The sequence below is a fragment of the Podarcis raffonei genome, chromosome 4 (genome assembly GCF_027172205.1).
Source record: "Podarcis raffonei isolate rPodRaf1 chromosome 4, rPodRaf1.pri, whole genome shotgun sequence".
Lineage (NCBI taxonomy): Eukaryota > Metazoa > Chordata > Lepidosauria > Squamata > Lacertidae > Podarcis > Podarcis raffonei.
Window position 1 is genome coordinate 3658516 of NC_070605.1, and position 12037 is coordinate 3670552.

Sequence of the window (12037 nt, forward strand, 5' to 3'; positions counted from 1 at the left end):
AGCTGGAAGAGAGTTCAGAGCCCTTCTCATTCCTTCCAGGGGTTATCCTCCTCCAATGTCTTGGTCAAACTTCCCTGGGGAGTGGGGAGTCTGGGAATCATTTGTACCTTCTTGAACAGCAGCTCCTGCTGCAGCTAAAAAGATTCCTGGGTACAGATGATGATGACGGTATCCTCTCAACTGAATGCTACTTTTGAGTGAAAGGCAACCCCATTTTCTTTCATCCTCTGGAAATGCAAGTGGGTTGTGCATGTGCTAGTGATGTCAGGCGGACCATGTGCTGTGGCTTGCATAATAAGAGTAATAATAAGAGTAATAGTAATTTTATTATGTATACAGTGGCTGCTCTGGTTGCGAACGTGATCCACGTGGGATGCACGTTTGCAACCCGCAGTGGCACGTCTGCGCACACGCGGGTTGCGATTTGGCACTTCTGCGCATGCGCAAAGCGCGATTTAACGCTTCTGCGCATGCGTGACCGCCGAAACCCGGAAGTAACCCGTTCCGGTACTTCTGGGTTTCGGCAGTCCGTAACCTGAAAAAACACAAGCTAAAGCGCCTGTAACCTGAGGTGTGACTGTATGCCGCCCATTCAACTTCGTGGCCCCAGCCACTTGGGGCAGCTTCCAACAAAATATTAAAACACATAACAAACACCTGCATGGAAGAGAGAGAGGCCTGGGTGACAAACACAGCCACTTGCTGTTCTTTACTTGCAGGTTTCGGTGCAAACACCACAGGAAATAGCCTGTTTGGGAACAAGCCTGCAGCTGGGGCTCTGGGCACAGGACTTGGAACAGGATTTGGAACAGGTAAAGAATAGAAAGATGCCACTCTCAGAAGCTGCTTTCCCCCTTCCTCTCTCTGGCACTTAGCCAGGTTTTTGGTGCCATGATTGGGATTCACTAAACATAACAGCAAGCTTCCAGCAGTTGCAAATCCATTGGCACCCTTCCACTTTCCTTCCTTCTCTAAACTGCTATTTCCCCCTTCTCACCAAAATCTTGCCACCTTTATCTTACTGCTGCTTGTGTAGTCACTGAATATATTGTAAAGAGTGACACACCTGTGAGACCTTCAGTTAGCAAAGCCACTTCTCCATTATAGAGAAGAATGGTCCGGATTCATAGTGCATATCCTTTACATTCTTGCTCCTGAAATGAATTCTGGCCATTGAGCCAAGCTGGTGGTGAGGAAGGAGAGCAGTTCCTTGAAGCACTAAAATGATGTCCTCCTTTGAACTGTCTGTAGGGAAGGAGGGCTGCTTATGTCTGTTTTGCTGCTGGTTGCGCATGTCGATGTTCCACAACCGGCTCTGTTTCTCTTCCTTCCTGTAGCCCTGAACGCAGGACAGACTTCGCTGTTTGGGAACACCCAGCCTAAACTAGGGAGTACGCTGGGGACAGGAGCCTTTGGCGCCCCTGGATTTAATACGTCAACAGCTACTCTGGGCTTTGGAGCTCCCCAGCCTGCAGTGGGTAAGTGTCTCATTCACAAATGAATAGCCTGGAGTTAAGTGGAGGAGGGGCCCTGCATGAGGTCACACCAGTTCATTGTCCCTCTGAGCATTGGACTCCAGCTCCCATCAGTCCATTTTTGTATGGAAAGCCATGTGGCTTGGTGGCAAATTCCAAATGGGAATGTAATTCACCAAAGTGTGGCATGTGTTGGAAATACAGCAAGAGGTTTCCAGGACTAAGATAATAATAATAATAATAATAATAATAATAATAATAATAATAATAATAATAATAATAAAAAAATAAAAAAATTAATTTATACCCCGCCCTCCCCAGCCAGAGCCGGGCTCAGGGCGGCTAACATCAATAAAATCACAGTAAAAACATAATAGGGGAACAAAGCAATTTAAAATACAGGTTAAAATGCAGCCTCATTTTAAAAGTAGCCGATAAATCAAGACCATAAGGGGAGGGAAACATAACGGTCAGGCTGAGTCCAAACTAAAGGCCAGGCAGAACAGCTCTGTCTTTCAGGCCGTGCGGAAAGAAGTCAAGTCCTGCAGGGCCCTAGTCTCTTGTGACGAGCATTCCACCAAGTCGGGGCCAGTACTGAAAAGGCCCTGGCCCTAGTTGAGACCAATCTAACCACCTTGCGACTTGGGACCTCCAAAATGTTGTCATTTGTGGACCTTAAGGTCATCTGTGGGGCATACCAGGAGTTAATAATTCCCCAAAGTGGTTTCCAACTGAATAAGGGATCCAGTTTCTACTTCATATCGCCAAAACCTGAGGGATTAAGAGAACGATTTGTAGCTGAACCTATAAGCCCCGCTAACATTTTGTTTTTATTGGATGACTTTTGTCAGTCAGTGCAGTGGATGCAGCTTCTAGGGGAGGATAGCACTTTCCTCACTTAGATTACCTTAGGCACCTGCTCTTCTGTCAGCGAGGTGTTACAGCCCCTTGGGGGGATATTGGGCTGACGTCTTCCCCTCTCATTCATTCAGCTTTGACTGACCCAAATGCTTCAGCCGCTCAGCAAGCGATTCTTCAGCAGCACCTCAACAGCTTGACATACTCGCCCTTTGGGGATTCCCCCCTCTTCAGAAACCCGATGTCTGACCCGAAGAAGAAAGAGGAGGTTTGTCGTGGGAGAAGGGGACATGGCTGAGAGGGGGACTAGATTATGCCAGGTCGAGAAAGGGTCCGAGAAGGCTTTTCTACTTTGGAATCCAGAGCTAAAACTGATTCAGGACAGGCGCCAGAAAGTACTTCTTCACACAGTGCATAATTAACTTACAATCTTGGGTGGAATGAGGGGGTGAGTGATCAACTCGGGCCTCTTGCAGAAGTGGTCTGTCTTTCTCGCTGTTAGCAGCCTGTTTGTTGGGGAGGGAGAAGGAAAAGGAGGTTGCAGCAAGAGCGGGTGAGAGAATCTGATAGGATAGCCGTCTCAAGTTTGCAATTGTGTGTGTGTGTACAGAGACTGAAGCCAACCAATCCAGCGGCCCAGAAGGCATTGACCACCCCTACTCACTACAAACTGACCCCTCGCCCTGCAACCAGGGTGCGTCCGAAAGCTTTGCAGACCACGGGCTCCTCTAAATCCCACCTGTTTGACGGCCTGGATGACGATGAGCCAGCCCTGTCAAACGGGGCCTTCATGCCCAAGTAAGTGTTGGGTCTAGACTTCTTTATATGCTAAGGTGGCTTGGGGTTCCTGCAAATCTGAAGTGTGAGGTGTCTGGCAGCGTATCTCGATGGCCTTGAACTGTGTTGCATTCTGGCTTTGATCCAGCTCTTGCTGGAGGTAATTGGTACTTAATGATCTTGAACGGAGTAACAAGTACCAATTACGGCCAACGAGAGCTGGATTAAAGCCAGAATGCACGCTTCAGTTGGCGCAGTGGCTCTTCCTGAACTCTAACACAATATATAAGGTGGTGGTGCAGCCCACTCTGGGTTAAGGTGAAGCCCAATTATAGGTCACAGCCCACTGGGTAAAGACCACTGGCATCTCTTATCAGTCATCTTTTTCACAGCAAAAAATAGTTCAAAAGGAGCTCTTTAATGCCATTAAATAAAGAAGAAAACCACACACACAGCTGGCCCAGCTAAAGCCTCCAGTATCTTGCAGTGGGGGAGAGAAGGGCTTCCACAGTCCAGTTCTGTGTTGTGATGGGGGCTGCAATTAAAAATACGTTGAACTAAGAAGGGGGGGTAAGGGAGTGAGGCAGCAGTGATGAATTTCTCCTCTTTTTGGTCTTTCTTAGGAAAAGCATTAAGAAGCTAGTTTTGAAGAGTATCAAGGCCAGCAGCCTTTTCTCTCCGACCAACTGTGAAGCGGATGACCTCGCCTCTCCCTCTGAGTACCCAGAGAACGGAGACCGGTATGTCTGCATGGACACCTTAAAAAAACAGGACCTTGGTCAGGTTTTCCTTTTTGAAGTAAGCGGACTCAGCCTTAAAGGCGCAGCTCCACCTGCAGTTATTGGGTTTAAACCATGGGCAAGTCTTCTCTGTTCTAGCCTTGGCACCGGGAATGTTGTGCCCCTTGTGTTGCCTGAGTAATGCTCACACTGTGTAACAGGGAGTGCACGTCCAGGGGAAAGAAAAGACTTTGGTGATCTCACCTGCCACTGAACCCCATATATTTTGACCATACACGGTTTTGGCTGTATGCACTTACCTCTGGAATGTAACCTCCATGGAAGCTGAGAGTTGCCTGTACTTATGAAGAGGGGCGGGGGAGCCACTGTTCCTGGAAATCCTGCTCAGCGCTCTCTCTGTGTCTTCTGAGATCTTGCTGAGCATTGCTCACACCCTTTCAAGTCTACCTTGAGTAGCCTGGACTATCAGAAACTTAATTTATAGCGAAAGCAAAGGATGTTATGGTGCTGTGGGCATGTGCCCTTGGACTGTGTGCATGTGAAATCGGAAAGGGAAATTGGAAACTCCCAACTCCCTCCGACTCTCCCATACAGAATAAAGAGACGGCACTTAGTCCAGAAAAGATCACGTTTTCATATAGAAGCTGTCACGTATCTGGGAAATGCATTTCACTTTAGTTAGAACAATATCCATTTCAAAGCAATTTCACATTGTGCATTTTTAAAGGTGGTGGTGACGTCAGGCTTCCTGTGCGATTCTGCACTGTAATGCCAGAATTGGTTTGGTCTGAGCATGGATCTGTTCCCTTGACAGCTGAAGGTCAATACACACAATAAATCCTGCATCAGCTTTCTAACATCTGGTACAGCCTTTGCTTTCCATCCATGCAGAAACTCACACTCAAGAAGTTCATTACCAGTTAGGTAGCTAGTGTTTATTTTTTATAGCGGTGTGTTTGTATTTCGGTTATGAAGTTTTTTCTTTGGGGCTCACGTGGTGGACCTTAAATGTTGTGGCTTCCTTAGATTCAACTTCCTTTCCCGGTCAGTTGACGAGATCCACCGGCAGGATGGAGAGCAGCAGGAGGAGGAGGACCATCCTCGTGAAGTCACGCGGTACTATTCCAACCCCATTGCCAAGCCCATCCCACAGACCCCCGAGAACGCCATGCACAAGCACCACAACAACGTGGACGACACCCTCCTCGCCCTGAACGTGCGTCCTCCCCTGCGGAACGGGCTGGAAGGCAGCAGCGAGGATGCCTCGTACCACGAGGAGTCCCTGCAGGAGGACCAGGAAGAGGAGGCAGGCGGCATGCACCAGGCTCATCCGGCAGGTGAGGCAGGTGGTTCTTCTGGTGGTCCAGCTCTTCTGCCCCCAGAAATGCCCCCAAGCACAGACTGGGAAAAGTAGGAATTGTGCAGAGGAATCCGGGGGGTTGCTTATAATGCACATTGTCATTTGCAGTCCTTCAAACTCTGTCTGGTCATACTTTTCTACCCTTGGATCTCATTCAAGTGGCATTTTCTTCTTTTAAAAAGCAAATCTTGGTGTTTCTATTATTTTCAAACACTGAGTTGGCCTTCTGAAGGTTTTGATGACCTGCGATCCAAGTCGGTGCAGGTTTTGATGCACCAAACGGCTCCAGCAAAAGTCGGCTTGGATTGACAGACCTTTGAGAAAACGGTCTTGTGAATTGTCCAAGAATGTGCTTCAGGGTGTAAGGAGCAGGTTTACGTTGTGTCATTCCGGATGTCTGTATAGCTTAGTGCTGCCAACGCTGGCAGTGAGTTTCAACCCAGATCCTAGTTACCGCTTCTTTGATCTTTCGCTCTTCTCTCCTCTGCCCGGCTCATGTATTGCCTTCCCTAGCCTGGCAATACAAGGCATGCAACTGGATCTGTACCATCAGATTGCACCTGCAGCCCTACCAAAATAAAACCAAAACATTTCTAACGTTGAGGTGTTTCTAGGAATGCTGCAAGATTTGTGGCTGTCATTTTTCATAACTAATTTTAATAGGTACTGAATCACTTTGCAATCTACTGCAGAGGCAGTGTTTGGTTAAGGTCGTCTGAGTGTTTTTCTCCTTAGTCAGTTGTAAATCTAAAGTGCCTTCAGTGAGTCCCTTTATTGCTCCCTTTCATACGTATTATAATCTTGGAGTAGGTACACCTGCATTCTCTGGCTCATTTCTTTGCTGTTCTGGCCTGCAAATGAATCAGTGTGCGTGTTGCAGAAATTGCTGAAAGGAGTGACCTTCAACCAGTTTTGGTTCTTTTAGGAATTGTTTTAACCCGAGTTGGCTACTACACCATTCCCTCCATGGAAGAATTGGCCAAAATGACAAGCGACAAAGGAGAATGCATTGTGACAGACTTCACCATTGGCCGAAAAGGTAAGGATGCTTCTCTGCACAAAGACCTTTTCTCCTGAAACTGCCTTTCCCAAAGCCCAGGAAAGTCCCACCTGGATGAAGGTCAAGTAACTGCCTAGCTTAAGAGGAGCAAAATTCAGGCCATTGAAACGTCGTTAAAGTACTAGGCATGTCTCTAGGATCACTCAGGCCATTCACACAACAGTTTTCCGGAGTCTGCTCTAAAGGTTCCTGTGTGTTGACGAGGGGGGAAAGTCCCTCAAGCTCATGCCCTCATTTTGTCAGGAAGGGTCAGAAGAATTCCCCTCTAAGCATTTCAAGTAATCTGGTTGTTGGATATTAGTCCTAGTGGTTGAGTCCCCACAGTCTCTTTCCTCAAGTAATAATAATAATAGCAGCATATTGCAGGGGTCAGCAACCTTTTTCAGCCGTGGGCCGATCCACCGTCCCTCAGACCATGTGGGGGGCCGGACTATATTTAGGAAAAAAATATGAATGAATTCCTATGCCCCACAGATAACCCAGAGATGCATTTTAAATAAAAGCACACATTCTACTCATGTAAAAACACACTGATTCCCGGACCGTCCGCAGGTCGGATTTAGAAGGCAATTGGGCCGCATCTGGCCCCCTGGCCTTAGGTTGCCTACCAACCCCTGGTATATTGCAACACATGCAGTGTACATGCACTTAAACCCATCAGTTCTTGAATGTGATCACAGTAACAGTACAGATGACAAAGCTGCACACAGTGTGCACAAATTAAAAGTTGTTTGGATGCATAAATGACGCTCCCAAGTACATGATTGCAAAACCTGATTTGCGGCATTAACTGGGGGGCTGGTTTAGGTGTGTCCCCCCCCCCAATAGACCTTTCTGGGAGTTGGCGCCAGACTCCTGCTGCAGCTTGTGTGCTTCTTGCATAGATTTCTAAGACACTCCCGGTTCTGGTGATTGCGCACACTTGACCAATAAGCTTCCATCGCTTTGTTGCAGCAGCACTCCGGGTTAAGCTGATGCTGAGAATCTGTTCATCTCCCCCTTAGGGTACGGCTCAATCTACTTTGAAGGCGAAGTGAACCTGACTAACTTGAACCTGGATGAGATTGTGCACATCCGTCGGAAAGAAGTGATTGTCTACCCAGATGATGAGCAGAAGCCACCCATTGGGAAAGGATTGAACAGGTAAGTATAGACCCACCTAGTGTTGGCTCACGTTCACCGTGAACACGCTAGTTCATCTCTTAGGAGTGTTTGCCCCTCCGGCCTCCATTAACCCTCTTTGTTTCTTAACAGGAGAGCTGAGGTCACTTTGGATGGTGTTTGGCCCACTGACAAAACCTCGCGTTGCCTGATAAAGAGCCCAGAACGGCTAACCGAAATGAACTACGAAGGCAGGCTGGAGGCTGTCTCCCGGAAGCAGGGTGCCCAGTTCAAGGAGTACCGCCCTGAAACTGGTTCGTGGGTATTCAAGGTAATAACAGCTGTGTATAAGGAAATGGAACCAGCTTCTGTACCAAAGCTTTTTTTTCCCCTTGGCCTGGAAAAATTTAAGGCACACTCCAAAGGCAGGGATAATTGCAAATTTACACTATTGTTTGCACAAAATTCCAACTGCCCCATTTTGGCGACTCCTCAGAAATACTTCATCTGCCACAGGAATGGGGAGCCTGTGCTCCTTCTCTGCATCCCTGCCTCCTGGGATGTTGTCAGACCAGCTCCCATCATCTTTAACCATTGGTGCCATTCTTGGCTGCTGCAGATGGGAGCTGGAGCCCAGTATCAACGGCAGGCTCCCCTCTCTGGTGTCCCGGCCACCAGTATAACTTGACAGGCAGGATATTATCTTCACTTACCGATGTCCACAAGCTACTGGTTCAGGCCATCACCTGTGCTGGCTTTGGTTTCTGTCCAGGTGGCTCACTTCTCAAAATACGGTTTGCAAGATTCTGATGAGGAAGATGAGGAGCACCCATCGAAAGTCGAGGCGAAGAAACAGAAAACGGCTCAAGTGCCCCCGCCGGGCCTGTTGGCGTCTCGGCAAATGGCTCTAGGTGGGAAACCAGCACCTCCTTCCAAGGTAAGGGAAAGAAAGATGTGAACTGGAGCCTATGGCTTTGACCAAGTTTAAGTGCAGGGGTTCTTCTTTTTCTCTCCCCCCCCCCGCCTCCGCCCAAAGCAAAAATTAGTCATGCTCTCCTTGCTGCTGATGAAGAAAAGAAAAGGCACAAGAGTGGCTGGCTGAAATTCTCACTTTTTTCCATTTTCTTGCCACATCGTTTTTAGTATTTCCCCCAAATTTTAATGAATCAACCACAAAGCTAGCTGAATTTCTCTCTTCTGGTCCTGATGATCCAGGATGTAAGAGGGCAGGTGAGCCTTGTTGCTTGTCTAGAAGCAGCATGTATAGGAAAGGGGTTTGTTTTGGCTCTCCTGTGCTCCAGGAGGAAGGGCAGGATACAAAACAAAGGAAAAGGTCAGAATTTCAGCAGCTTAGGTTTCCACAGTTGGCCTCGTTCCCTCTGCCTGCCTGGAACTCGGTTTAGTGGAGGAGCCATGATGATGCCAGCCTAACACCGCCTATTGTGACATGGCATTGCCACCCTGGTCTCTGTCTCCAGTCCTACATGATACTTGCTTTGCCAGCTCAGCAGCTGCTCTGTGTGGGGTGGGAGGCCTGGGCTCTGTTGATCTTTCCTAGCAGAAGTTAGTTACAGGCTCAGCTGCTTTGGATCTGTATTGCATTGCCTCTTAACTCCTGATGCCTGCAGAGCCCAGACGTTGAGCAGCTTGGGAAGGCTGTGGAATTTGACAGTGACATGGCAGACATCACTCAGGAGCCAGCCCAGGACTTGGTCGCGGAAGAGAGTTTTGCAGAGGAGCAGGAACCAGTGCCAGCTTCTGCACACATTGCATCCTCTCTGGACATCAACCCTCACACACTGCAGGTGAGCCCCTCCTCGTTTGTGTTGCTTGCTTGGTAGGGTCCTCCTTTGGTCTTGGACTCGGACCTCACCACTTGTTCCTATAACCGGGTACACCTGCTCTTCACTCTTTCTGCTCTGAGCCTTCTGTGACCTGTATCTGTTTGCTTCTGTCATGTCACCATGGATTCTCCTTTGCTGTGCTGGCAGGGGCTGATGGGAGTTACAGTTCAGTACATCTAGAAGGCATCAGGTTGGCCAAAGCTGCCTTTTCTGGGCAGCAGGACAGATCTTTCTCTCCCCATCCCAAGTGGGACAGATTTGGCAGGTGGGCAGGGCTGCCCCTCTGACATCGCTTTGACACCAGGCCCTGAGCTTTGGATTTCTGACCATCAGGGCTCCAAGTGCAGCATCCCTGGGCTTCTTTTTGAGCATCTGAAAGAAGTGGGTGGTTGTGGGTGGTTTGGGGTAGAGGGCCTCACAGGCCAAATTGGACTCCTAGCGTGCCAGAATCAGCCTCCGTGCCAGGGCTTCCCCACCCCTGCTGAACATATTTACAAGTCACATGCCCTGCCTTTGGACCAGTAAGAAGATGCAGCCCTCAAACTGGGGGTCTCAGAATGTCAGCAACCTAAAAGGTCCATTTACAGTAACTGGAAAAAGGTTCCTTTTTAACTCTTTGGTTTTATCTCTTGCTTTTAGCATTGTTAGGTCAGTGGATATTGAATAAGCACACTAGGGAAAAACAACCTTCATCTTTTTAAAAGTCCTCTGTAATGTATGATGACCTTGCTCTGTCTTTTTTGCAGATAATGAAAGCTTCCTTGCTTGTGGATGAGGAGGACTTGGACCTGATCCTTGACCACCGTTTTGGCAAGCAAGCTGCACCAGTGGACACATCCCAAGACCTCTGTTCCCCCAGACTTCCCATCTCCTCCTTGATGCGAGGACGCAAGAGCCACCCCTCGGGTACAGTAAGAACCCCGGTCTTTGTGCTGGCGCCAAGGGGGAAACGGTTCTTAAATGCTAAGCTCTGCTTGGGACAGACTTTCTGAGGCTAATCTGACATTATGCTTAGCACATCGCTGCAAGGCAGTTCCTCTCATTGCTTGGCCTTTGGGACTCTGTTCAACAAAGGATTAAATTAAAAATAAATCGGTTAATGCTACATTTCTAAGACTTTGATGTTTGTTGCAGTGTGCTCTGTGAATTTTCCTACTGTGTATGAGCCACTTTTAAGACTTTTTGGAATGTTGTCCAGTAAATTAAGTAAAAGAAGTAAGGAAGCATTTTGAGGAGGGGGGGGGAGAGTAAACCCCCCTAAGGCACCCCAGGCACTTTGGGGGATGTGATCTGTCATTAAACAGAGGAGTGAGGCCTTTGGGCTTTTCACAGCACAAAGTGTCACTGCAGACACCAGTGACCAGTCTGTATTAGTCAGTTTACAAATACTATGTTCTTTGATGTATTATTCTGGCTGCTCTAATGTTGAACCAGGGGGAGCATTTGGGATCCATTTAGGAAAAAGCCCACACATTGCAATCAGTTTAGAACAGGAGTGGGGCGGACCCAAGGCTCACCAACCCTGAAGAAAACCAGACAGGAGTGTTTGGGATCCCAGAGCAGAGCTGCATATACCATTTCTGCACATAGACATTAACGCACATGACCCCAGCAAAGTGACATGATCCCACAACCTGAGCAAAGATCAGGATGAAACCTACGGGGCTCTCATAAGGGTTCCTCACATGTTGCTGTGGAAACTCGAGGTTTAAGATTGCAGAGTGACAACTAACGCATCATAAGTAACATCAGTTTTTTCCGTGGAGTCCATTCACCCATTCAGCTGCGTGATAAGGTGATGTACACACAGGTCTGAACCAATCATTCATTGAGGATTGTGACTGTAACTTTTGGCCTTGAATGAAGGCCTGGAAGCTTCAGGTGGTTTGAAATACTGCTGCCCGAGTCCTGAATTGGGGAGCAGTAGGCATGTTGCAACCTTCCCTCAGGCCACTGGAAGCCAGCGCACTTGTGTCCAGAAGCATGCTTTTGGGTGGCTGGGCTGTTAGAATGGTGATCTGTCAGAAGTCTTGTCTTCCTAATCAAGGCCTTCCTTCTCCTCCTTAGTTGGTGGGCTGCTGCAGTCAAGACTCTCGGGCGGATCTTTACGCGTCCCAACTACTTCCCTCCAAGACAGACGCAGTCCAAGAACTTCCTTGCTGGCCAGCGCTCTTCCTGCCCCGCCTTGGTCCGTCGGTTCTCCGCTGACCGGCGCATTCACAATGCCCAGCCTGGAGCCTGACATGCCACTGAAAACGGTGGGCGTCCGCAGGCATCCCGAGCTGGTGCCTCTGGAGAAGTCCGTCACCTACGGGAAAGGAAGGCTGCTGAAGGATATGGCCCTCTTCATGGGACGCTCCTTCCGTGTCGGCTGGGGGCCCAACCGGATCCTCGTCCACAGCGGGGAGCAGCTGAGCACACTGAGCGAGCCAGAAGATCTCCGCAACGAGTCCATGGAGTATGGATTCTTGCCAACACCTGTTGCTCCTAAACAGTGAGATCTCATTCTGTTCTTAAATATCAGTCTTCTGAGGTGTTAGGCAGTGAGCTGAGTTATCTGGCTAGCTGGCTAGTCTAGTTTGTACTGTTGTCGGCTTTTGCCACAGAGGCAGGACTAATTTCTTCTTCCCTGTTCACCCTAGAGGGTGGGTGGGGAAACTCATGCCCTTTTCTCAGCCTGCTGCACTTGGTATCTGGAGTTCGGCTGCACTGCAAGAGCAGTCACTCCTGCCCTGGGTTTTTGTGTACAGTGGTACCTCGGTACTTAATTCGTTCCAGAGGTCCATTCTTAACCTGAAACATGCTTTTGGTAATGGGGCCTC

At 48.6% G+C, this 12037-nt stretch overlaps 1 protein-coding gene across 7 annotated transcripts in view; it reads left to right on the top strand.

Moving 5' to 3' along the window:
- NUP98 (nucleoporin 98 and 96 precursor) overlaps nt 1–12037 on the top strand; it is a 45003-nt gene that overhangs the window by 17325 nt on the left and 15641 nt on the right. For 5 of the 7 annotated variants that reach the window (XM_053384735.1, XM_053384729.1, XM_053384733.1 and 2 more), the window contains 13 exons: nt 720–812; nt 1338–1478; nt 2468–2601; nt 2944–3131; nt 3734–3850; nt 4877–5187; nt 6136–6249; nt 7275–7413; nt 7525–7702; nt 8144–8308; nt 9000–9176; nt 9962–10121; nt 11283–11709. In XM_053384735.1, the coding sequence (XP_053240710.1) occupies nt 720–812; nt 1338–1478; nt 2468–2601; nt 2944–3131; nt 3734–3850; nt 4877–5187; nt 6136–6249; nt 7275–7413; nt 7525–7702; nt 8144–8308; nt 9000–9176; nt 9962–10121; nt 11283–11709 (2344 nt within the window). The remainder of the gene's footprint in view (nt 1–719; nt 813–1337; nt 1479–2467; nt 2602–2943; nt 3132–3733; nt 3851–4876; nt 5188–6135; nt 6250–7274; nt 7414–7524; nt 7703–8143; nt 8309–8999; nt 9177–9961; nt 10122–11282; nt 11710–12037) is intronic. The other 2 variants (XM_053384734.1, XM_053384731.1) reach the window with 1 other exon arrangement.